This window comes from Schistocerca serialis, chromosome 4 (assembly GCF_023864345.2).
Source record: "Schistocerca serialis cubense isolate TAMUIC-IGC-003099 chromosome 4, iqSchSeri2.2, whole genome shotgun sequence".
Taxonomy (NCBI): domain Eukaryota; kingdom Metazoa; phylum Arthropoda; class Insecta; order Orthoptera; family Acrididae; genus Schistocerca; species Schistocerca serialis.
The window spans coordinates 484,780,612-484,807,947 of record NC_064641.1 but is presented as its reverse complement, the minus strand read 5'-3'; the positions used below and the strand labels follow the sequence as shown (position 1 = coordinate 484,807,947).

Below are 27,336 nucleotides of genomic sequence, written 5' to 3'. Positions count from 1 at the left end.
GACCTCCTACGTTCTTTGCCGAGACACTATTTTTCAATGAGTCTACATTCACAAATCATCGGAGCATAAACCAGCCTAAACTGCATTGCTGTAGTGTACATAATCCTCACTGCTTGCGGCAAGTTGACCACCGACGTTCTTGGTCGGTTAAAGTATGGTGTGCCATCATGGAAACAAACTCATTGGTCCGTATTTTATCGAAGGTACGTTGAATGGACGGAGATATCGAACGTTTTTGAAGCAGGAACTACCGGCACTACAGCAGGATATCGCCCTGGACGTTCGACAACGTATGTGGTTTCAGCACGACGGCTGCCCAGGCCATTGCACAATTGAATCATGGGAGATATGATCCGTGCATCGACAAAGGTGGCACTATTCAATGGTCCGCTGGGTTGCCGGATTTGACGTCACCGGATATCTTTCTGTGGGTATGTTTAAAAGGTAAGGTGTACCAGCAAGTCAAACAGTCTGTGAAGACGAGGTCGACCACATCAGAAACATCTGAGCCGACATTCCCGCAGATTTGTTTCTGTGATGTGTACGGTCACTTGAAAACGGGGTCACTAGGTGTATTGATGTTGGCGGTAGTACTTTTGAACACTTACTGTAATTGCAGAGTAGAGTAGCGTTTGTCTCTAGCCATAGTCAAAGTGCGCGTAGAGTAACCTCTGTTCGATATGTCGGTGGAATACAACTTTGCGAATGGGTTTCCCATTAGAAGTTATCAAGTACTGGCCTGTCCTACCTTCACAGCATGAAGGTGTGGTCTCACGTGTCACTGGATATTGGATTTTGCAGTAGAATCGTAATCTGCAATACAAAATTAAAAAAACGGGGTTCCCATTGAAGATGTGAACATTGTTCCCCGCCACCTACGCACAGGGTGGGTGGCGGGTCGAATGTGGTATCACTGGAAGTTCTCCTGCGAAACAAAGGATTTGGAATTATAACTTTTTCTGATCTGATGTTTAGTTTTCGAGGTATTTCACTGTCCTCCGTTGAAATGAACACCATGTATCGTGTGGTCCTAATATCGATATGTTAGTGATTTCTCCTTGTAAACAGAATTGGTTTAAGTTAATAAGTAAGTTTATATGTAAATTAAAAATAATATAAAAGAGCCAAGGATGGAAAATATTATTAAATAACTTTTTATTTCTTACATAAATAGTAATAAATTTAGTATGGTGCACTCATTTCAGTGCACTTTGAGGATAGGAGCAGCGACAGCAGGTGCGGCGTAGGCCAGAGGGGCGTGGATGGCGGGGGCGGCGTAGGCTACGGGGGCGGCGGCGACAGCGGGAGCGGCCAGGAGGCGGGCGGTCTGCGACACGCGGTACGTGTTGGCGTACGAGGAGGCGGCGGGCGCCACGGCCACGGGGGCGTGGGCCACGGCGACTGCGGGGGCGGCCACGGCAGGCGCCACGGCGACGGCGGGGGCGGCGTAGCCTCCCAGGTAGCCGGCGTGGGCGGCGGCCACGGCGCACATCAGGATCACCTGCAAGTACCACCATATACAGTCATTTTTTACAACTCTGTGCGATAATATTTACGGTATTGTCAAGCCGACCATACTCCAAAAGTGACTGGTCACTGCCCTACAGGTCGTAAACGGAAACTGATAGATAAAGTTTTACATTGGAAAATATGTCCAAAAACTGACCGTCCCTTTTTATGAAGAAAAATGAAGTCGAATATGTTTTCCTTCATCTCGTTGTAGTATTATCGTTGTATATACTGAGAGAGATGAAGTACACTCTCCCAAAAATTGCAAGTGTATGATGACTCACGCTTGTCACACATATAGTATGTGCTGTCAGCGAAACAGAGAACATCAAGTGGATGTAACATGTAAACACTCAGTGAGAAAGGAAGGAAAGGAAAATACAGTTTCACATCCTGTAGACAATCGATGTCATTATTGAAGGAACTCAAAATGAGGAAAGACAGAGTAGGAAATTGTCCACATCCCCTTAAAGTAACAAGTAGTTACCTCACATAATTCAAACAAACAGTAATAAATCTAAATCTGAATGACATGATGTGGTTTGCAACTACCACCCTCTCAAATTGGAGTCAACTGCCTTAGCGGTAAGCCACTTCGGTTAGTAACACTTAATGTGGTTGAGACATATCCAAAAATTATAAATGTTGGTTCTTCGTTTCCAGACAAAAGTTCCTACGTAAAACTTCAGCTGTAGCCTCTATAAATAAGTACTGTAGACACTGTACATGTAACAGCCGAACTGACTTTCTGACTTTCTCTTGAAATCTTTAATTTCTTATAACTTTTCTTGCCATTGTGGGGCGCTTAATTTGCGGGTAATTATTGCTTTTGTGTGACTCCTTACTGAATATAGGGTGTTGGTTCAGTTGTTCTTGTCTCCTCCAGACGTTTAATAAAGAGATTTGAGGGCACAGATTTCTCTTATTTGTTTTGTTTTCTGGAGGATTGCTCAGAAGCACGGAATTGGAAACCTTTAATGAATGTCTGATGTTTTCGCTTTACTATACGTTTCAGTTGCAATTATTGTAAATTTTCCAAAACCTCTTTTATTTTTGGAAGTTTTCTATTCATCAGTGTAAAGGATGGCGAGATGGACAGATAAAATTATTTTTGCTTTTGTCTTTGCAGACACTGATTAACATAAAGCGACATTTTCTAATAAAAACTACTCTTCGACAATCAAAAAAATGCTCAAATGTGTGCGAAATCTTATGGGACTTAACTGCTAAGGTCATCAGTCCCTAAGCTTACACACTACTTAACCTAAATTATCCTAAGGACAAACACACACACCCATGCCCGAGGGAGGACTCGAACCTCCGCCGGGACCAGCCGCACAGTCCATGACTGCAGCGCCTTAGAACGCTTTTTTTTCATTCTGTTCGTTGTTGATCGTTGTGTTTGGTCGTTGCGGACGTCACATAATATCCGTTCAAGTTCGTTGTTGATCCTTCCGTGAGTTTTTTATTACAGAGGCCAGTCGGCTCTCTGACCGAACACGCTGAGCTACCCTGCCGGCATAGACCGCTCGGCTAATCCCGGGCGGCTCTTCGACAGTCGATAGAAAGCAAAAGAGACAGGTAAAAGATTTCTAAAAGACGTTTTTTCAGCTGTTCCTGTGGTGAAATATGACGTCAAACATGCAAGATCTGTTACACTATATATCTTTCAGTACACGACGGAACGTCTGATGTAAACGTAAAATTTAGAAAAATCGCCTGTGGATAGAATTAACGCAGATAAAAATTCTGCTCTGAACTGAATGAGGTACCACACGAGTACTTTCTTCAGCCAACACTATTAGACAGTCACTTAAGTTTCTGTTCGCTAAAAGTGAATCTAGAAATATTTTGAACTACCTCTTGACATACACTCGTGAACACCACCTATTACACACGATACTGTTAAGGTGCATCACAACGGCTATGGCGTGGCAAACCACATAACTCGGTTTTATACATCGTTAATCACAGTATTACAAGCAGTGAACAACAAAACCCACACATGAACACGATTAACATAAAATTCTAATTCTACAGAAGTCAATAATTACGTACAACGATGGATTTTCCAAAAGTGTAAAGAAAAAACGTGTAGAATACGAAATAGCTAACTATATGCACAGCAAAAAGCACCAAATGATTAGCGACGAATTACGCCAACAGTTGGTGTACCATGTCTGTCTGTGCCTGTTACTCCATAATGTCTTCACAAGTAAGGTAATCAAGTAATTGTTGTGTAGACCAGGAAAAACACTGCAAAATACGGATTTCACATGTTAAGCGCGCTGCCTTCTGAGCGTACGAACTAGCCCTAAGAACAAATACAATGACCATCTGCCTTAAAAACTTTGAGTCCAGACTAATTTCTAAGGAACCAATTCCTGCTATTGTATAATGTCATAAACATATAGCTCTGCCAATCACTGAAAACAGATCTTTCTTACAAGTAATAGTCAAGAGAGCATACGTAGTCTTATTTCAACGTCCCTAGATTAAAGAAAGTTTTCTAGTAAATTTTGACAATTTTCTTTGAACATTTGTCATCTTGTAGTTGCTATCAACTTTAACGATTTACATTCGTGAATGACAAGAGAGTTCCGGCATGAGGTGCCCTACATTTTCGCCACTTACATTCGTTCAGACACGCAGCAAGAGAGGGATACTCACAAGCTTGTACATGGTGTGGGAGTGTTCGTTGTCGTCTACGAGCAACTGATTCCGGTAAGCAGCAGCGGCGGGTTTATATACCCAGCAGCTTCTGGACGCGAGGCCTCGCAGAGTGACCGTTTAGCAGTCTAGGTCGGCGGGCGCAGATTGCGCAGTTGTGCTCTTGATCTCGTTCGATTTCTGCTCGCGTTCTTGAAACAAATGCACTACTCTTGGCGTGTACCGTCACCCCCGGAACGGAACAGGACGATCGCTTCATCAGAGTTCTCTGGGTGAGTTTTGGCTTAGTTATATCAGGGATACATCACAAAAAAGTATTTGAACTATAATATACTATTTTAGGTACAGCAGTGAAAAATCACTCATTTCGCCCACTGGTGGTGGGGAGTGGGTGGCGAGGGGGGGGGGGGGGGGGAAACCAGCCTTCTGATCTCCCAACGGAATTATTTTCCCCTAAGGTCAATACAGAGATGATTCCTTTGAGAGGAACGGCCGGTTTCCTTCCACGGCTCTGTCCAGTCTCAGTTCATACTCCATCTCTAATGACCTCAACGTCGGAGGATCGTTAAACGCTCATCATCTCTCTTATACTTAAATCGTGAATAATTACAAAAGGGATGAATAGTATAACTCTTATTCTCCCATGTTTTTAATTTCGTAATGTAGGTTCTATAATCCGATCGTACACTTAGTAACTCTGACGTTACCGCCTGAACAATATTTCCGTAGTGCACTTTGGAAGATCTCTAGCTCCTGTTTAAATAGCTCTGTACATAACATGAACGACTGTACTTTATCAGTGGACATAGTTTCAACCTAGTGGCAAACCCATGTGGTTAAGGCAACATATCTGTTTTTCTATCTTTACAAACACATCTGAAGAGGGAGCGCGCAGAATCGTGGTTTATGTAGAGAATGGCGGATCTTGGTGCTCGGTTCCTATCTGAGTTAACAACACAGAGCAAAATGCTTTTAGTTAATCCCGGACCGGCGGTCATTATTAAAAATATTTGAACCCCTGTTTCACTATAGCTGGAGCTGGCGCCCAGGCAAGCTGTGCGATTCGATTAATTCCTTTTGAAGTAAAAATTTTTGGGCTGAAATTAATGCAAAAGCAACTCTGTACTGCAGAGAGAATGATTGTTCAAATTTGGTCCACCAGTACATCGGACCATTGTCTAAGATATGTTTTGACTCTTTGAAAAAGCCTTGCTCCGTTTGTATTTTAAGTGTAATAATCACTTTTTTAGGGTTTTTGGAGTGCACCACTTCTATACTTTAAACTTGTCGAATGGGTTCAAGCTATGCCCGAATGTAGATAAATGAATAAGGTCAAAACGTACTTTCTTTATTCAACATTTTTTATCCGCTGTCTAGATACCACGTTTTAATTTTTTCTGGGAGGTTTCTGAGCGACGCTTCTGTATATTAAACTTGTTCGAAGCGGTTCAAACTTTGCGCGTAGTCGAATAAAGTCTAAACGATTTTTTTATCGAGTAGTTTAATTGCATTGTCGAGATACGGTGATTTACATTCGATCTAAATGTAGCACGTATAATTCGTTCCTTCGTGAACTGAATGCGCAGAAACGGTTTAAATGGAGTCAAATAACAAATGAATTCTTACCATAAAACTGAAAATTCGATTTCCAAAATCTAGCTTCATTCTCATTTTGCGTGCAAAAAGACGTTTTTTTAGAGTTCTTTATGCGCGCCACTTCTAATTTTCAGAGGTGTGCGAATCTGTTTAAATTTTCTAAAAAGGTGGACAATCTAATTAATGGTCCTCCTCCTTTTTCTTGAAAGATTTAAACGTTGCCACGATATAAGCAACACGATTCGAAAGACAATACAAAAACATATACCGGATCAGTTGTTGACCGAGTCAACAAAATCGATATCGGTTGCTATGCTATGACACACTAATGTTAAAATTACGATAGGACAAAAGTTGGGAACCAGAATGAAAAGTGCTCCTATCGCAGCAAAAAAAAAAAAAAAAAAAAAAAAAAAAAAAAAAAAAAGAGGAGAATGTATCCTAGGGAGAGCTAGGGATGTAAAAGAAGGGGACTAGCTTTCTTACTTATCTCGATGCTTCAAAGACATTTAAATAAAAACACTTTTTTATATACACGCTTTTGTACGAGTTAACCATACTTTCCCAGCTCAATGAACTCTCCTAGTCCCAACCCCTGTTACATGTAAGGTGAGGGGTGTAAGAACAAATGGACACAAATTTATGTTCGTATATAGAGTGGGATGCATCAGCAATGAGAAAGATCCGAAAGCCGTGGTGGGGAAGGGGGGGGGGTGCACGTACAGTATAATAGGAAGTATCCCAGAGTGGGGATGCATGCATCTTAAACTTTAATGACACGTTGTGTCATACTGCACGACAAATGTGATGGTCAGTTGCATGATGGAATGTGTCGTGTTACACAACATGACGTTACATTACATTACTTGAACCAATGCGTTATATTCCATGACTTGGGAACTAATATTAACAAGTAAACAAGCGAGAGTATGGCTAGATGTTTTGATTCACTTAAGTGTGCCAGATAAGTCGAAAAGCTAGTTCCCATCTTTTACATGTACCTTATTACATGACTGTCAACTAGATAAATCATGTTATACTTTTACTCTTTAGTTTTTGTTCCTGTAACATTTCTGTTTGACGAGAGCACTTTTACTCAGACGCTTTTAACCATGATGTGATACATGTATTCCATGTAATTTTTTATTCTGATGAAGATTGAACTAGTGGAATCGAAACCATGGTCAACCGACAAAAGTTTTGTGCAACAGATGTGGCTTTATACAGGATGTTACAAAAAGGTACGGCCAAACTTTCAGGAAACATTCCTCACACACACAAATAAAGAAAAGATGTTATGTGGACATGTGTCCAGAAATGCTTAATTTCCATGTTAGAGCTCATTGTAGTTCCGTCAGTATGTACTGTACTTCCTCGATTCACCGCCAGTTGGCCCAATTGAAGGAAGGTAATGTTGACTTCGGTACTTGTGTTGACATGCGACTCATTGCTCTACAGTACTAGCATCAAACAGGCATTGTTGGTGATGTCTTGATTGGGCCCCATGTTCTTCCACCTACGTTCAATGGAGCACGTTATCATGATTTCATACGGGATACTCTACCTGTGCTGCTAGAACATGTGCCTTTACAAGTACGACACAACATGTGGTTCAAGCACGATGGAGCTCCTGCACATTTCAGTTGAAGTGTTTGTACGCTTCTCAACAACAGATTCGGTGACCGATGGATTGGTAGAGGCGGACCAATTCCATGGCCTCCACGCTCTCCTGACCTCAACCCTCTTGACTTTCATTTATGGGAGCATTTGAAAGCTCTTGTCTACACAACCCCGGTACCAAATGTAGAGAGTCTTCGTGCTCGTATTGTGGACGGCTGTGATACAATACGCCATTCTCCAGGGCTGCATCATCCCATCAGGGATTCCATGCGACGGAGGGTGGATGCATGTATCCTCGCTAACGGAGGATATTTTGAACATTTCCTGTAACAATGTGTTTGAAGCCACGCTGGTACGTTCTGTTGCTGTGTGTTTCCATTCCATGATTAATGAGATTTGAAGAGAGGTAATAAAATGAGCTATAACATGGAAAGTAAGCGTTTCCGGACGCATGTCCACATAACATATTTTCTTTCTTTGTGTGTGAGGAATGTTTCCTGAAAGTTTGGCCATACCTTTTTGTAACACCCTGTATGCATCCTGCAATTAAATAGAGTACGGTTGCTGGATCACAGCCAATCAAAACGCTTAAATTTCATGTACACATGTAATCCACAGTATACACGACTCCTTTGGTTGAATTGTAGTCCAGATTCACAATCTACTTTCCTGTGGAAGTGAGTGTTTCATTAGTTTCATGCACCGACGACAGAAAAAACGCAGCCTCGTTTCTTTTCGTTTGGCACGAAACAAGACAGAAGTCATCTTAAAATCCGAAATGACAGTTTACAGTTTCTCGCTACCTGCTTGGCAAAAATTCCGGAGAAATTTCCTTCTTGTTCTTTCCAGTGACCCTATGAGGGTTAGCCCAATTTCAAGAAGACACTGTCCTATACGATAACTGCTATAATAGTTGTCCATTGTTACATTCCTGTGAGTGCCCTTGATTGGTTCAACTAATCTTTTCACAATATCCATAGGCTCGTTAGATGCAAGATATGGTCCAGGATAGTGTCTGCTGCAGTGTACTTCAAAGTTACAAATGTCTTGCTATCGCACAATGCACACATGTTCAAACCATACTTGGCAGGCTTATCGAGCTTGAACCGCACAAAATCACAATGTCCACGAAACTGAACAAGCATTTCATCTTCGATTCTGAACTCCCCTGGGCTGCAATTACTTCTGCAGTTGTTCAGAAATGCAAAGTGGAGATCACCAATGGCAGCCATTTTGTCAATTGGAAGTCGCTCTTTTCCCGTTGAGGTATCATCAAACTTCAGCGACCGGAGAAAGAACAGAAAGCGCTTGTAGCTAAATGCTGCCCTGAAAATAATCATCCCTGTGCCATTTGATGCCCACAGCTCTAATACGTTTGTGCCTTCCCCTTTTTGTACACTAATGAAAAACAGTGCTCTTAAGAGAGAGATAATTTCAGGAGCAGACGTATTTCTGCAGTGTAAGTCTCTCGCGTAATTCAAACGTAATCTATTGTTGTTTATATATTTATTGGTGTTCGCAACAACATCGATTACCTCAGGATCAAAAAATTTGAGAAAACTTTCAATTTCAGTTTTAGCTCCTGTAACGTTTTGGACCAGGCAAGACACTGATTTTATTCTTACGTTGTGTTTTACATGGTACCACTGACGCATTATTTATTTATCAAGTTTCGTGTTCCTTAACCAATATAAAAATTGCACTCATCACTTGGTAATTGATTCACTTCATTCGCGCCGTTCAGATTCACTGGCATAATCTGCAGCATCGATTATTTCTGCTTCATCATCGCTGTAAAAGAAGTTAGCATAATCCTCTTCGTCAGGTGATTCCAGAAGAAGTCGCTCAATTTCGTCTGGCGCCAATCCTTCTTTAGGTACGGACCTTCAAGACAATAGGAAAATATTAATCTTTAGTAACTAAATAATCATACCCTCAAAGTGTTTTTGTAAAATATAGCTTCTGATCTTCAAAACATTCAGCAGAGATTACACCACATTTAGTTACATCACCGGGCGCGTGCGGTAGTCAGGGCCACCTAATTGTAGTTGACCACTTCACAGATCAGTCATGGCTATTATGAACGGTCTTACAACGTGACAATAGTGAAAATTGTCGACTGACAATGTCATCGAAGCATATATATCACTACTGTTGTGTACATGGCGCGCTAATTCAATTACGGAAAGAAAACTGAGTTGGCGGTACTGTACGCCGCCACACGCCAGCCGCAGGGATAATCATGCTTCCATTTTGCTGAACTGTGTTCTCAAAATAAGTAAAATTTGCTGATCTTTTTGGTATTGCTGTTGTAACGGCCAGCAGTGTATTTATTTTCCACAGTAGCGAATTTTAATTTTCATTCATCAGGTTATCACAGTCCTCATGAAAACTCTGCTGTTTATCCAAAGTCCAAGTAGCCTGCGATCTCATCTTACTGAGGGCCCGGTGACAAGACGACGACCCTGGCTGCCGACATTAGCGGTAGGACGATTGGTGAAAAGCGGCAGCGCCTTCGGAAGGGACGGGCACGCTATCAACAAGGACGGCAAGCAACTCTAGCGCTTGCGGCGCACAACCACCAGGAGGACGAAACACTGTGTCGGCGACAGGAACGTGGCTAGGGATGCTAGGCGCAAACGGCCGATGGTGCGACCGACCAGAGGGAGGGAGGAGAAGATAAAACCGCGGTGCCGGCTCCCCGTCAGTCAGTTCATCAGCGTATCTGATGATGGCAACGCGATCATTTGTCGACATATTGTGGGTGTTGCACGCTAACGTCCAGCAGCTCACTCGTGAACTATTTCGACTTCCTTAGTTGTGTTAATAATTAGCATGTCAGCTACTTGCTGAAAGTCCACAAAATAACTGCCTATCATATGAACAACTTTAAATGGTTGCTTATTGCCAGTTGTTGCTATGGTGTTCATTACATCATCAGAAACAAAATGTTTCCTCATCTTTGCTCTTTTCTGAATAACGGACTTCTTTTAGAGTTAACAGTTTTTCTACCACTTCCTTTTCTTTAATTATTCATATTTTTGTACCGACGATGAGAAGACGAAATAGACAGGCTACAAAACGACAGTAGCGAGAAGAATTGTATAATATCTATGTCCAGTATACCTAATTCCCGTAACGCATTCTGCACTTACCCAAGTTAGTATGAAGAAGTCATAGGAGTTACTTCTCATCCATCTACTGCGCTTCGCAGCTCTTACATTAGACATCATTGGACACAGAGTTTTTGTTATATGAAAGTCTTGTTCACATACCACCTAACAAACCAGAAAACATTATCTATATAATGCTGGAGCTTAGCCCCTTAAGCGTGATAACCCTTCAAGTAAGGATAGAACTGCGCAATGAATTACACGAGGATAGGCAATAGACGTCGATTGAATTGTGAAAAGACCTATGAACAGATGGTAGAGGCATTACATACTACAAAATGAAACATGCAGGAACAAGAACAAAGGTACCAGGCGACGACGGAAAACGTCTCTGCTCAGACAGCACAAGAAAATACCAAAGTGCAAAATTTAGAAAGAGAAACTGAAGAAGAAAAATGATCTTAAGTGAAAATATGAATTCATGCGCAAATATGTCGTATACATAGGAGAAAGATGGCGGAAAGTTCCAAGAGGATACACTAATAGGTTAAATCAATGGTGAACAACGATAATGCACGTTACTCTACAAGAATTGCGCACGGACGATTTTCCGGCGTCTGAGCAGTCACAGAGCAGCCTGTACGGAATACCCTGCCGGAGCTACAAGTACCTGGCGTCATGTCTGAGCATACGTAAGTTTCATAATTTCCCAATACCGAGTTAAGTGACTGCTTACGTTTACTACAGTAGCACAGACGTTTGTGGGACCAATAAACCTTCAGTCACAAATTTCATTTGATGCCTCATAAGGTCATAATTTTCTTCATAACGGCTCAAATGGCTCTGAGCACTATGGGACTTAACATCGATGGTCATCAGTCCCCTAGAACTTAGAACTACTTAAACCTAACTAACCTAAGGACATCACACACATCCATACCCGAGGCAGGTTTCGAAGCTGCGACCGTAGCGGTCGCATGGTTCCAGACTGTAGCACCTAGAACCGCTCGGCCACTCCGGCCGGCTTTCTTCACAACGGTGGAGTAGTACTTGGTCAAATGGTTTTCCGACATCAAGAAGTAGTGTATCTACCTGACTACCTTGATCCATGGATTTCAGTGTGCCCTATGGGAAAACTGCGACGTGAGTTTCGCATGTCCGATGTAACAGGAATTCATGTTGGCTGGCGTGGAGATTTCACTCGGTTCCAGATACCATATTAGTTTGATTTCAAAATGTTTTTGACAACAAGTAAATGTCAAATACAACTGTTGACCACAGTTTTTTGTTCGAGTGATCTGTGGTATATTATCGTTTAAGAGGGGCCAAAATAGCCGAAAATTCCGTATAGAAACTGATGAGCCGACTGTTGAGCAACGTTTAGTTGTAACGATTTCAGCTGTAACTCAACACCACTGACACACTTATCTACATTGTCGAATCACATTACTGTTATCACCAGTCAAATGCCCAAAATCCGCATTTTGCAGTGCGGATTGCTGCGAGACGTGCAGGAAGAGTCAGTGAGGTTCTGAATGATACCCACATGTATCTGGAGCCATGCCGACTCCACTGACGTGGCCAGCTGCGCCAGGTTTCTCGGCTGAGGATCCGTGGCGCGAACACCCCAATTGAGGTGGTCCAGCAGATTGTAGATTGGATATAAATCCGAGGACTTTGCTGGCCAGGAGGTTACTGTAAACTCATCCTCGAGCCCTTCGAACCACGCCATTACACTGCTAGCAGTGTGACAAATCACGGTGTCCTGCTGGTGGATGCCATCGTGCCGAGGAAAAGCCAACTGCATGTATGGGTGGATGCATGCTTCAGCTGACCCACTCTGCTTTCCAGGATGACGAGGTCACCCAAGGAACGCCACAAAAACATTCCCCAGACCATAAAGGCCCTCCTCCAGGCCTGGACCCTCCCAACGTAGCACCGTGTTTGCTTTCAGACGTTTTATGTCAAATGAGCATAAAAAGTGATTTATCTGTAAACGCCACCTGTCGCCACTCGGTGGCCGTCTGGTTCCGATACTGGCGTCGTAATTGCAGCCTTCGTCGCAAAGAACAGTGGTAAGCATGGGTGGATGAATGAGGTGCCTGCTGTGGAGGACCACAGGGAGCAACGTCTGGCGAAAGGTCTTTTAGGAGACACAGTTGGTAGCCCCTTGATACATATACGTGATCAGCTATTCACCCGTACACATCTCCACAGCCTTATTTAACCCCTGTCATCTATGACATGTGATGCACCATAGTTGCCCCGGCGCCGGTTTTAGATGGCCCCATTTTGTCACGGCTGGTGTACTTTAATCCGTTTCAGAAATGCTTCCAGCCCTGGCCAAAAAGCCAGTCATCATGTGCTTTTGGACGTCAGATAAATTACTCCGTTTCCGCATTACGACAAGGATTGCAGCTGAGCGGAGTGGCTGGGCGGTTAGAGGCGCCATGTCACTGATAGCGCGGCCCATCCCGCCGGAGGTTCGAGTCCTCCCTCGGGCATGGGTGTGTGTGTTGTTCTTGGTATAAGTCAGTTAAAGTAGTAGACCTCAGTAGTTTAGTCACATAGGAATTCACACACATTTGACGACGATTGCAGCATTCATCCGCGTCCTCCTGACACGCTTCAATACCCTCCACTGCTACTGCTGCAACTCTGGGTCTGTGAGTGCTTATTGCACGTTGACGTAGAACATAGGTCGTGGTCACCTTAATGTGACTGGATCGTGGAAATTAGTTGGAAACTCTTGTTTAAGCATTAAAGTAATCACCTGTGTTATATCCCTTATTATACATAACTCAGAATCCACTCTCTCTCTCTCTCTCTCTCTCTCTTTCCCCCCCCCCCCTTTCTCTGTGTTTGTTGTGTGTGTTGTGTTTGTGTGTGTGTGTGTGTGTGTGTTATAAAGGCACATTTGCATGCCGAGCGTGAGTTTCCGCGGAAACACGAAATACTAATTAAATAAATAATCAGTGACAAATAAATAAAGCCTATGGCACACAACTGCAGCGCTGTGTCGCTGATAAAACGAAAGCATAATTACGTTACTCTTATGTTTGATTAAGAAAAGGAGAGCTCTGGTAGAAGTGGTGCGAGAAGCACGTATTTTATTTTATTGTCTGGCACACCGCCATATTTCATGTTATAGAAGAATACTGCGAGTTGCAACCACACTAGGCACTCGATTCTGTAAAGAATTATATTTATAAAAGTAAGTAGGATTATGAACTGTAGGCTTATTCATTGAATATATCTGATTTAACTAACTGTGTAACTTTTTTATGTTTAGTAGACAATCACCTCTGTACGACGTATTGGCATGGCTGGCAAATTATTGTAATATTGAGATTTAGATTATGAGTCCGCACCTACCGCAGCAGTCTTTGGAAACGATTTAATTACGAAGTCCGATTATTCAGTTTTATTTCACGGTCAACTACGAGTAACATTGCCTTTACGAAAAAGCCATTGTCAAGCGTCTGATACCGAATAATTAAACGTCCACATTCCAGATAAGCAAATGCAATTGCAATCACAATCACCATCATACAGATAGAATAATTAACATATTTAAAATAACAACATTTTATTTATTTATTTATTTTATTTATTTTATATTGGCGACTGCGTGTCGGACTTGTTATTTTGTCATTTGTTACATTGTTCTCTTTGTTTCATGTAAAAAATCAACTTTCTGGACCTGGACGCCAATGTATGAGAGATAACAAAATCTGAAGATATTTTCCAATTCTGAAATTTTGCGGGAAGACGCAATGAAACTTCCAGCAAAATAAGGTAAGACGCAGCATCTTTGCATTAGCAGGCTTGACCAGACGTATAATTCAGTGTATTAGCTTTTCAGTAAATTCTGTAGTGTTTCTTTTCCGCATAACAGTTTCAGTGATAAATTTCATTCTCAGTACTTTTCCCTAAACAATAACGTATGCAACAATACCAATACACGAGTGTACAATATGGCCGACTTCTGTACGATATCATGTAACATGGCTAGCAGCCATTACCAATAATCTCAAATTCAGTTTATATTTTTAAATTAACAGACAGCCATTGTTGCTACGAGCGATTCATGCTCAACTACATTTTATTTTAAAATCAGTGTCAAAAATTTTCTTGAAACATATATCACGTGTGGCATGGTAATAACTAGAAAACAATACGCAAAAATGGAACAGCAAGGACGTACTATTCAGACGCAATCCGACTCGGACGTGAGACAAGTGTTAGAAAATGACTTTACGACAGCAACCGGTAGTGACGATTCATCAAATATTGACGCAAGTGTTGACGAAAATTTTGACAATAGGCCGTCCACTACAAAAATTTCAAAATCTCAATCAGAGCGCATGTTAATGCATGACGTCACGTCTAATGACGCGGCGGGGGCAGAGACCTTGCAAACGGTAAACATTGCCGACATGTTACAAATGCTAATGAAACAAAACGCAGAAAATATGGCAACCATAAGGAAACAGAACGCCGAAAACATGGCAACCTTAAAGGCACAATTAGAGACACGAAATGAACAGTTAAAAATACAAAATGACGAAATCAAATCTGATCTCATAGCAATCAAGATAGGTAATGACACTTTGTGTAAACGTGTGGAACTTATAGACGCCACACTGACCAAACAGATGACCGAACTCAGTACTAAATTTTCCCAGCTCAATACGAGACAAGAAAAGACTACAACTGACATAGCACTTTTACAGACACAAGTAAAAAACCTTAATGTCACGTGTGAAGTTCTTACTGAACAAATTCAAACATATCCTTCAGTACATGACAACCTTGAAAAACGAATTACTGACGTACAGAATAAATTTGACAATGTTGAACAACACCTGACTGACATCTTACAATCAGATGCCACAGCTCATTTTCAAAATATTAATAAAGAATTTCATGATTGGGTTGAGAACAAAGACAAATATTTTGATAGATGCTTACATGAAAATTTACCAACAATTGTGCACGACTCCGTAGCGCAATACATTACTAATAACAAACAGCTGATCAGTGACGCAGTACAATCCGTCACTGCACCCATGAGACAATTCACCGATCAACTACAGTCTGAATGTAACGAAAATATCAGTCAAAATGTACAGTTCAGAAACCAATATACATTCGAGTATGATACACACATTCCGCACACGACAAATACACAAGAACAAAACACACCACGACTACAACACATACCACGATGTGGAAACACAAACACAAGCTATTATCATGGTAAACCACAGCAACGTTATCGTAATTACTCGCCAGCTGAACATACCAGTAATTACAGTGGAATAAATCCATATCACAATGCGAAGGAAGATGAAAGCTTAATGAAACACAGGCAATTTCAGATTTTTATCCCAGAAAAACGAACCATTCATCCGGTGATTTTTCTTAAATCTTTTAGTAACGCATTTCCACGCACTTGGAGTGACCGGAAAAAGATTTCATATATTGTCGGTTACATCCAAGGCGATGCAGCTGTCTGGGCATACAGTCAAGCTGACGTATGTACCACGTACAGTGAGTTTGAGCGTGCTTTTCTGAACAAATTCTGGTCGCAATCCGTCCAGGAGCGACTCAGAAGACAAATTTTAGAACCTGAAACTTTTAACAGTAAAAATGGTAACTTACGCAGATATTTTGAAAAATACTTGAACATGGGACATTTTTTAGACGAACCAGTCGCAACGCGTGATATACTCCGTGCGTTGAAGGCCAAATTGCCTTTCAACATTAAAGAAAAACTCCTAAATATCCCGGATGACGATTCAGATTATTTTTTAACAGCTTTAGATTTGGTTGACATGTTACTTGAAGATCAGCGCTTCGCGCGGCAAAACAGCAGCCACAATGTTTACACTAGTGGTATGCAAAACATGCAGGCTTGCCAACACAATTCTGGCGCGCCCACAGTTGGATACGCGGTACAACAAAAACAGGAAACTCACATGCCGTCTCAGTACGGAAATCAAAATCAACACGTGTACTCCAATACAAACAATAGTTACAACAGTAATAGCATTTCATGCGGCAATCCATACAAAAGGCACCGCGGTAATAACTACAACGGTAACAACGGATACAAAGGTAATAACAAAAACACAAACAGAAATAGAAATAATAGTAACTACGAGCCAAGACAGCATCAAGGTTGGACTCGTAACGATCAGTACTTTCATTCAAACTCTGCTTTACCACAGCAGCCACCAGGTCAAAATCGGAGCATACCTTACGACCGACAGGTAAGTTATAATGCGCAACAGCAACAACAACCGCAAAAGTTTGGAGATCATAATAGGCAATATCCGAATGTGAATATAATAGAAATGACACCTGATGCACAACATCAATCTGTGTCAGTACCTAGTACAAATGCTAATCCAACAAACTAGAAACAGTCACTACTTTGCCCCAGGTCGTGGCTGAAGAATTCTTGGGGGGCGACTTCAATGTTAATCAGTTATTTGACACCACACTTGAACAACAGAATAATGATATGCCGAGTAATTCTAAACAAAAACCACCTGTTTTATTTATAAGATACAACCACAATAACAATATATCAGATGAACTTTTACAAGACAGTACACAATGTCGTTTAAACACAAATGAAATTGTTTTAGCATCTACTACTGGTGTAGTAGGTGGGATTCCAACTACTATTATCCTAGATACAGGTGCAGCTGTGAGCGTTTAGTCTTTTAATTTCTATAAAAAGATGTGTGAATTGGAACCTGTGCCTGAGTTTCCTGCCCAAAACTGTAAAATAACTACTGCACTAGGTAATAAGTCATGTAGGGTTACGAAGCAAGTTTTTGTAAACGTTAAAATAGGTAATGGAACCGTACAATGGCCATTCCTGGTTGTACAAAACCTTGTGACAAATTGCATATTAGGAATAGATATTATGAGCGAGAAGGACTGCATTATAGACTTCTCCAAAGGTAAATGTATTTTAAATGATAAAGGCAGTGTAATTATTATTGATTTGGACAGGAGAACTCTAAAGCATGACAAACACTGTACAGGGTACAAGGTTCAGTTAGTACTTGACAAAGACATTCAAGACATGCAAACACACTCATCTGACACAGAGCTAATGGACTTGAAAACATTGCTTGATCATAAGATAAGTGAAGCTACAGCTCTCAGTGTACATGAACGTATAAAACTACAGGAAGTGTTATCCAAATATTTACAAGTTTTTACCAAACGATTAGGTGTTATCAACACGTATGTGTACAAGATTGAAGTTAAGCCTCACAAGATCTTCTACCATAAGACATATAACGTACCGTTATCTCAACGACCTGCTGTGTGGCAAGAATTAAAACAAATGTTAGACTGGAAGGTCATTGAACCATCCACCTCACCTTATTGTAGTCCTCTACTTGTTGTCAAAAAATCAAATGGAAGCATTAGGTTAGTGTTAGACGCATGAGCTATTAATGAAATAATTTTACCGGTTCACACAAAACCTGAAAATTTAGAAGAGCAATTACAGAAATTCCTAGATGCAAAATATTTTTCCACAATAGATCTCGCTAATTCGTTTTGGCAGGTGGGTATCACTCCTGATTCTCGGAAATATACTGCATTTATGTTCGGGGGGCGAACCTATCAGTTTTGTGTTCTACCCTTCGGACTGAATGTCAGCTCGGGGGTATTCATTACAGCCCTGGATACCGTGCTTGGCGACGATTTAGTTGAGACAGTCACACACTATGTAGATGATATACTGATAGCTACACAATCTTGGAATGAACACGTTGACACTCTTCAAAGAATTTTAGAAAAATTTGCACAAGCTGGAGTCACAGCCAACCTAAGAAAATCAAAATTTGGTTGCAGTGAGATAAAGTATTTAGGACATATCATTAATTCACAGGGCATACGTCCGGATCCCAGTAAATTAGATGCTATCAGAAACTTTCCTAGCCCTTGAACTAAAAAGCAGTTAAAATCATTCCTTGGGCTATGTTCATTTTTCAGACGTTTTTTGCCACAACCACTTTTGAACAGTAAACATCTGCTAAATCTACTCAGAAAGAATCAAGTTTGGATCTGGTCGGAACAGTGCCAGAATGACTTTAATACAATTAAACATGCTTTAGTGAATGCTAACATATTAAGCCATCCAGATTTCAATTTAGATTTTTGTATGACTTGTGACGCTTCACGTACTGGCTTGGGCTGTTGCTTATTTCAAGTTGTAAAGAATAAAGAGGAGGAACAGATAAGAATTATTGGGTTTGCGAGTCGCACTCTAACTGAATGTGAGCGTACATACTCCACTACTGAGTTAGAAACACTTTCCATAGTATGGGCATTCAAGAAATTCAATTATTATTTATTTGGAAAACATACGGTAATTTACACCGTTCACCAGGCCCTGACATTTTTGTTAACTTGTAAACTTGTACATCCTAGACTATAACGATGGGCAGTTACACTTCAGAACTACTCTTTTGAAATTAAGTACATAAGAGGTAAGGACAACACCATTGCAGACACTTTGTCTAGACTTCCACAAGGTATGAATGATACCAACAGTGACTTAGAAAATATAAATGACTACAGGATTCTCTTAATGCAAGACAAGCAGTATCACCAATATTATATTGATATGTGCAGAAACATGGCTGAATTACAAAAATCTGATCCTCACTGGTATAAGATAATAACATTACTGGTAGAAAAACACAATCATCCTTTGACTAAGTATTACAAGTTACACAATGATGTGTTATTTTACCGCCGACATCCAAATGCTACTAACTGGTGTGTATGCATTCCCAAAGAGTCTGAACGTAATCTAATTTGGCACACACACTTAGTTTGGGGTCATTATGGGACGAAAAAGTGTTTGGCAAAGCTCAGCACATACTGTTATTTTAGCAATATGAGAAGAAAAATTTACAGGGAACTAAAAACATGTGTTATATGTCAAAAATCAAAACCTCAGAATTTATCCACAAAAACAGATTTACATTCTATTTTACCTAGTAAACCCCTGGAAATTCTGTGTACTGACATCAGTGGACCGCATCCAGCAAGCTCTGGAGGCTTTTTACGATATATTTTCTAAACATGTAAAACTTTATGCTTTAAAATCCGCCACTGCAAATGCTATAATACGAAGATTCTCAAGTGATTACCTGACGCACGTGGGAAAACCTAAAGCAATTCTATCAGATAATGCAGCATACTACTCTGGGTACAAATGGAGAAATTTCTTGAAGGACAATAACATTAAAAGTATATTTATTTCGAGGTTTAGTCCACAATATAACGCGTCTGCTATATGAAGGATCTTATATAATTGTTAACATACCGCATCCTGGTGCGTATCTGTTACAACATCCTAGAACTAACAAAATTATTGGGCTATACGCACACCGAGATCTTAGAGCATTTCATGCTGAATAATGTCAAGGTCATACCCATCAAAATATTGCTAAGCAACTCGAAAAACTCTGTTGTTACAACACAGATAATAAGTAGTATCGAAATTTTCATTTCAGCGGTTCCAGTGACGCAGTTGAAGACAGAAGAACACTTCTTTCAGCGCGCGCCTCCACCTGAAAGACGGAATATTAAAGTAAAATTTATGATTACGTAGCAGTGGATGACATATTAATTTTTCACGGAACATTTGTTACTGAAGGTACCACTGACTTGGTGTGACACCTGACGAACTGACAGACGTCATCTGTGAAGCGATCTTTTACTTTGAGAAATAGATTAGACGCACATCTCTCAACTCGAAAAGCATCTATCAGTAGTCAAGGCCACACAGACACTCTACACACACGCACAAAACGCGAGGAATCGAACATTTTCTCTCTCTTACTATTTTGAATATTTATTGAGTAGTGAAAACGCCTGGTCTTGCCTACTGATGTAATGAATGTTGTGTCTAACCTATCTTAATTTCAGATGACATCACAAAAAACATCGATAATATCCCAGCAAAACCGCTAAAGAGGATGTAAATATCTGCAATTCATGAAATCAAATGTGACACAATGTAATAACCTATAGCGATGTAATGATGATGTAAACATGTTTATGTGCAACTATATTATGTTTATGCTAAGAAAATATGTGACGTGTGTATGTATAATTACTTATTTTTTTAACTGATGTATAGTGTAACTGTTACTATGTAAAAATTTGAACAAAACGAGTGCCAAAAAGACATTGCATAGTGAACCACTGTTCACAGACATTAACGAACATTACTAACTCTGCAACTACGCAGAAACCTATGTGAAAGAAACTGTTAATGCCATTCATTATGCAGCGTATCTATGTGAACGCGATGAACGATTTCCTTGATTAATAACTACGAACATTTAGGTGAGCTATATTCAGCAAAAAACTGAAAATGTGAAGTGCATAATTCGTGCATCGTCTAGTGATATTACTACAGTACCCAACTATAAGATGTTAACTGGATTAAATGGATACAAAGTGCCTGTCCAGAAAACAACACGACGGGTGGAAGAATTTTGGTTGGAACTTCAGGGAATGAAATGTTCTCGAAATGTGACGGACACTCTTACCTGGACTGTCCAAGGATCGACGCCAGCTATGTGCCGTCCGAGGTTCTGCAGCCAAGCTTCCACGGAATGTAAAAAACGAACTGCACGTGGACCAATTACTCGACGGGTCACGTCTGATCTGTAATAAGCAATGCTTTTAGTCACAACGAACTGCATCACTACGACTATAATGGAAATGAGAAATGGACACGCTTATGTATTAATCACGTTGTTATACAACGATGTTACTGTGATCAAAAAACTTTACCACGACGATACTAACCTGTAAAAAATTATTGTGCTGCGGATGAATATGAACTGTAATAACGACACGATGTGTATAGGTCAACGCACCTGAAAAATACGGACATTTTTCTTTGAAGTATTTCAAAACAATACTATGTAACTAAGAACATTCAACAATCTAAGTTGTATTGTGTTATAACAAATATTGTAGATTTAAAACTAAGTTACCTGTCATAGAATGTAGCCTTCATATGTAATCTTGGTTGAATATTTTCTTTGTGCAACGACTGAAAAACGCGCGCACACGAACAATATGAACTGCAATACTGTGCCGCGTGATCTAACTGTACGATATAACGGCAGTCCCGCAGTTACACAGACGCTTCTGCGCATGCGCGCACTCTATCTGCCAACATAAGAACTTTTACGGCGCACCCGCGTCATTCAAATTTTGTATATAATGTGTATAATGTGTAATGTAAGTCATGTAAATAGTTGTAGATAACTTAGATTTTCTTGTGCCTTTAGGTGAATTGCTCGCCTGCAGCTGTGTCCTTTCGCCTCGCAATTCAGGGGGCAATATAAAGGCACATTTGCATGCCAAGCGTGAGTTTCCGCGGAAACGCGAAATACTAATTAAATAAATAATCAGTGACAAATAAATAAAGCCTATGGCACACAACTGCAGCGCTGTGTCGCTGATAAAACAAAAGCATAATTACGTTACTCTTATGTTTGATTAAGAAAGGGAGAGCTCTGGTAGAAGTGGTGCGAGAAGCACGTATTTTATTTTATTGTCTGGCACACCGCCATATTTCATGTTATAGAAGAATACTGCGAGTTGCAACCACACTAGACACTCGATTCTGTAAAGAATTATATTTATAAAAGTAAGTAGGATTATGAACTGTAGGCTTATTCATTGAATATATCTGATTTAACTAACTGTGTAACTTTTTTATGTTTAGTAGACAATCACCTCTGTACGACGTATTGGCATGGCTGGCAAATTATTGTAATATTGAGATTTAGATTATGAGTCCGCACCTACCGCAGCAGTCTTTGGAAACGATTTAATTACGAAGTCCGATTATTCAGTTTTATTTCACGGTCAACTACGAGTAACATTGCCTTTACGAAAAAGCCATTGTCAAGCGTCTGATACCGAATAATTAAACGTCCACATTCCAGATAAGCAAATGCAATTGCAATCACAATCACCATCATACAGATAGAATAATCAATATCTAAATAACAATATATATTTTTATTTATTTATTTTATTTTATTTATTTTATAGTGTGTGTGTGTGTGTGTGTGTGTGTGTGTGTGTGTGTGTGTGTGTGTGGGTGGGTGGGTGGGTGGGTGGGTGTGGGTGGGTGAGTCTGAGTGGGTGGGTGCCCACGTGCGTGAGTGTGCGAGTGTGCATGTATGTGCACGTGTGCGTGTGTGTGCCCGTTTGCGTATGTGCGCCCGTGTGGGCGTGTGTTCGTGCGCACGGGTGCATCCGCGTATGTGTGTGTATGTGTGTGTGTGTGTGTGTGTGTGTGTGTGTGTGTGTTGCTGTTGCTGTTGTTGTGGCTGTATGTGTGACAGTGTGTGTGTTTATCGTGAATTAAGAGAGAAACCATTTGTAAAATGCTAATCAGTAATACTTTTACCTCTATTATATACAATTTCCGATGTTGTTGAAAGGTTATTTCTACTGATAACAGTACTTACGTTGATAAAAAAACATAATTCTCCTTGATATGTAGTAAACAGAAAGTCATCTATACGGGGTGTATCACAAGTAACAGCGACAAATAACTTAGGTGAAGCTATGCGATAACGGAAGAAAAACTTCCCAGTTAACTTGCGTCTGCAGTAGAGTCGTTTACGCAGAGTTTGTCATTGGTGGGTACCAGCCGCCACTGGCTTCATTCATCGTCAGTACCGTTATGTCACTCGTTACGTACTTGAAGCAGTCCGTGATGTGATGTTGTTTGCAAAAATGAACATCACCGAGAAAGAGTGTGGAGTTGAAGTCAGGCCGTACGTACAGGACGGATAGAATGGATTCAGTGCACAGTCATATCAGTCACGTCATATATCTGCGAAGTGTTATGTATAGTCACAGTGGAACCGTATAACAACGGAGAGAATGCAGACAGGAATTTCATGGATGGTAGGGCTGACGGTAATAAGTCGCAAGCTGTATGTTTGCTCCAAAAAAAATCCTGATCGATGACAGGCTGAAAGTCGTAGATTTGCATACACCCCTCCGACAGCAGGGAGGCTTCGCATGTGTGAAACGAGAAGGAAAACCAGCACGCATCTCACCTGAAGTACTTTCTTTATCTTTTTTATGGGCTTTCGGAACGTTCCCATACAGCCATCTCAGTTGTGGAATGCCAATTATGACGATACGAACGTAAGGACAATACAACATCCAGTGCCTGAGCAGAGAAAATCTCGACTCGGCCGGGAATCGAACCCGGGCCCCTTTGGTTTGCAGTCCGCCGCGCTCCCGAAGTTGAAGATGTTTAACAATCACTTAAACGCCTTCTGTAAATAGGACGAGAACAATACCGACACATATTTCTGTACTGAGTCACACTACTGGTACTGTACAGGGAATTTTACAACGCTATTCGGTCTATCCATACCATCTCCATGACGTTCCATATTTTAGTCATAGGAACTCTGGTACTCGAGAGCCTCTTTTTTTTCAGTGGATGAAAAAACTGTCCGCAGCCAACCATTCTTTTACAAGTAACATTTTATTGTAACACGAATCGAGATTCAGAGTAATTGTGTATTTAACTTCCATAATACACATCCTTTGGATTGACGTAAACCTAAATGTTGTTCGTGACTCACCACGACAGCAACACTTCTCGGTGAAGGTGTGATTTGGTGATCCTCTCATTAGGCCATATATTCTTTCAAAAAAACTTGATGGATAAGGATTCCTTTTGTTTCTACGGCAGTGTCTTTTAGGACTGCATCAGAATGTTCCTCTCTCACAAGTTTGAGGAATGTGGTACTACGAAGGGGGGCGAACCGCATATCGTTGTTGATGTAAGAAAACATCCAACGCGTAAATATGATTCGAGATGGATAAGTTGAACCGTACTTTGGCCTCAAAGATCACCTCACCTTAATCCTCTGGGCTTTTCTGGCTGGAAACTTCTAGAAAGCGAATTGTACAGCATTCCCATTGAAACCGTTGAAGAACTGCAGCAAAGAACCACGCAACCTTCTCTTACGATTTGAGGCTATTTGGAAGAAGTCGTAGCTCTTTGCAGAGACGAGTACAATATTGCATCCATTGTCAGGACCACACGTAGAACAGCTCTTAAACATCTACGAGTGTACAATAAAACGCAACACGTATCGTACTGAAGTAGTAAAGTGTTTCTTGTTAAGGCAGCCAATGGGTGAAACTGGAGATAAGTTACATGAGTACTTAACCGAAAACGTTAGATTTCGAATATATTTGTACTAACAAGGGAAAAGTTTGATGCGTACACAACCATAATCTAAGTGTGGGTGAATGATGATTAACGTTGCCATTTAATGCATAAGAATGGACATGCCGTCCATTATTGACGCCAGTAACGAATTACGTATGACAGGTGATGGTGTAATTTTGAAGACACTTATTGTAATAAATACTCCACTTTATTGTCGACAAGACACAAGTTAGATTTTAGTGATATTTGAGGATAGGAGCAGCGACAGCAGGTGCAGCGTAGGCTACTGGTGCATGGATGGCGGGGGCGGCGTAGGCTACGGGGGCGGCGGCGACGGCGGGGGCGGCCAGGAGGCGGGCGGTCTGCGACACGCGGTACGTGTTGGCGTACGAGGAGGCGGCGGGCGCCACGGCCACGGGGGCGTGGGCCACGGCGACGGCGGGGGCGGCCACGGCAGGCGCCACGGCGACGGCGGGGGCGGCGTAGCCTCCCAGGTAGCCGGCGTGGGCGGCGGCCACGGCGCACATCAGGATCACCTGCAAGTACCAACAAATGAAGTCACTTTAAAAAAAATGGTTCAAATGGCTCTGAGCACTATGGGACTTAACTGCTGTGGTCATCAGTCCCCTAGAGCTTAGAACTACTTAAACCTAACTAACCTAAGGACATCACAAACATCCATGCCCGAGGCAGGATTCGAACCTGCGACCGTAGCGGTCGCGCGGTTCCAGACTGTAGCGCCTAGAACCGCTCGGCCACCCCGGCCGGCCCACTTTTTACAACTATGTACGATAATATTTACTGTGTTGTCAAGCTGACCATACAGTTAATACGACAGGTCACACTCCTAGAGGTCGCAAATGAGACGCATTAGAGAAAGTTTCACGTAGAAAAATACGTCCAGAAATTTACCTACATCTTTCGTAAGGAAAAGTAAAACCGTATCTTTTTTATCTCACTAGTGTACTATTCTTTGTTATGTAGTAAATAACAGAAACATGTCGTTATGATGACTGACACATTCGTTTCACAAACTGTATATACTGAGAGAGTTAGTACACTCTGTCAGAACTAGTTAGTGTACGTCGAATTTACGAAACAAAGAACATCAAGTGGACATAACAAATAAACGCTCAGTGTGAAGGGAAAGAAATAAAATTATAATTTCACCTCCCATCGACAACGACGATATTATTGATTAAACTCTAGCTCAAGTTCAAGCTTAGGAAAGATAAATTAGGAAATCGCCTGTGTCCTATAAAAATAACCGTTAGTTGCCTTTATAATTAAAAGGAACAATGAAAAATCTAAATGCCCAGATTAGATTCTTAACCACCATCCTCTCAAGTAGGAATCCAGCATCTTAGCATTGCACCATGTCACTTGCTAACACTAAGTGTGGTTGAGATATATCACGAAAATTAACAATGTGAGTCCTTCGTTACCAGACAAAAGTTCTTACGCAGAACCTTAGTTACAGCCTTCGCAAGTGTGCGACAGGAACTGTAAATAACCTACTTGAAGCAATAGAACTGATTTTCTTGTACAAAAATACTTAAAACATTCAGTTTCTTAAAACATTTCTTATCATTCCATGGTTAATTTATGGATAGTTGTTGGATTTGTGTAACTCCTTACTGAACAAAGGATATCGGTTCAATCGATTTCGTCTCCTCCAGATGTTTCTTAAAGAGATTCCAAAGGGACAGATTACATGTACTTGTTCTAACGTTCAGTGCAGGATTGCTGAGAATCATAGAACTGGAAACCTTTAGTAAATATGTCTGATGATTTCGCTTCACTATACGTTTAAGTTGTAAGTAAATTGTAAAAACTCTTTTACTTTTGGAAGATTTCTATTCATTTATGTACATGATTACGAGAAGGAGACATGAACTGATGTTACCTTTTGTCTGAGTAGTCACTGACTGACATAAAGCTATTTCTTTCTATGCCTATTACTCCATAATGTGTTAAGAAATAATGTAAATAAGTTCAAATGGTTCAAATGGCTCTGAGCACTATGGGACTTAACTTCTGAGGTCATCAGTCCCCTAGAACTTAGAACTACTTAAACCTAACTAACCTAAGGACATCACACACATCCATGCCCTAGGCAGGATTCGAACCTGCGACCGTAGCGGTCGCGCGGTTCCAGACTGTAGCGTCTAGAACCTCTCGGCCACCTCGGCCGGCTAAATAAGTAATAGTTTTATAAACCGAAAAAACACTGCACAATACAGAGACCAAGACAGCGTATCCTGTCTTATTTCAGACTTCCCGAGTGTAGAAATCTTAGTAGTCTATTATTGACAGTTCTGTTGCAACACCTGTCAGCTTGTAGTTGCTATCAGCTGTAACTTCTTACATTCATCCACGACAAAAAAGTTCCAGAAATCGTATGTTCAGCTGACCTACAGTTTCATTACCCCCACATTCGTTCAGACACGCAGCAAGAGAGAGGGATACTCACAAGCTTGTACATGGTGTGGGAGTGTTGGTTGTCGTCTGCGAGCAACTGGTGCCGCTAGCTGCAGCGGC

The 27,336-nt window shown here is 41.0% G+C and overlaps 1 protein-coding gene across 2 annotated transcripts; it reads right to left on the bottom strand.

Moving 5' to 3' along the window:
• Positions 1-1,403: 1,403 nt before the first annotated feature.
• On the bottom strand, positions 1,404-27,336 carry LOC126475167 (cuticle protein 12.5-like). Of its 2 annotated transcripts, none has more exons than XR_007586675.1 (2): positions 27,269-27,336; positions 1,404-1,501 (listed from the first exon to the last, which is right to left on the bottom strand). XR_007586675.1 is itself a non-coding variant. In XM_050102794.1 (2 exons), exons 1-2 carry the CDS (start codon positions 27,278-27,280, stop codon positions 25,032-25,034), a joined length of 312 nt encoding a protein of 103 aa, XP_049958751.1. In that variant the 5' UTR covers positions 27,281-27,336; the 3' UTR covers positions 24,982-25,031. The 2 variants fall into 2 exon arrangements, 1 of the variants encoding a protein (XP_049958751.1); XM_050102794.1 differs by lacking the exon at positions 1,404-1,501 and adding an exon at positions 24,982-25,331.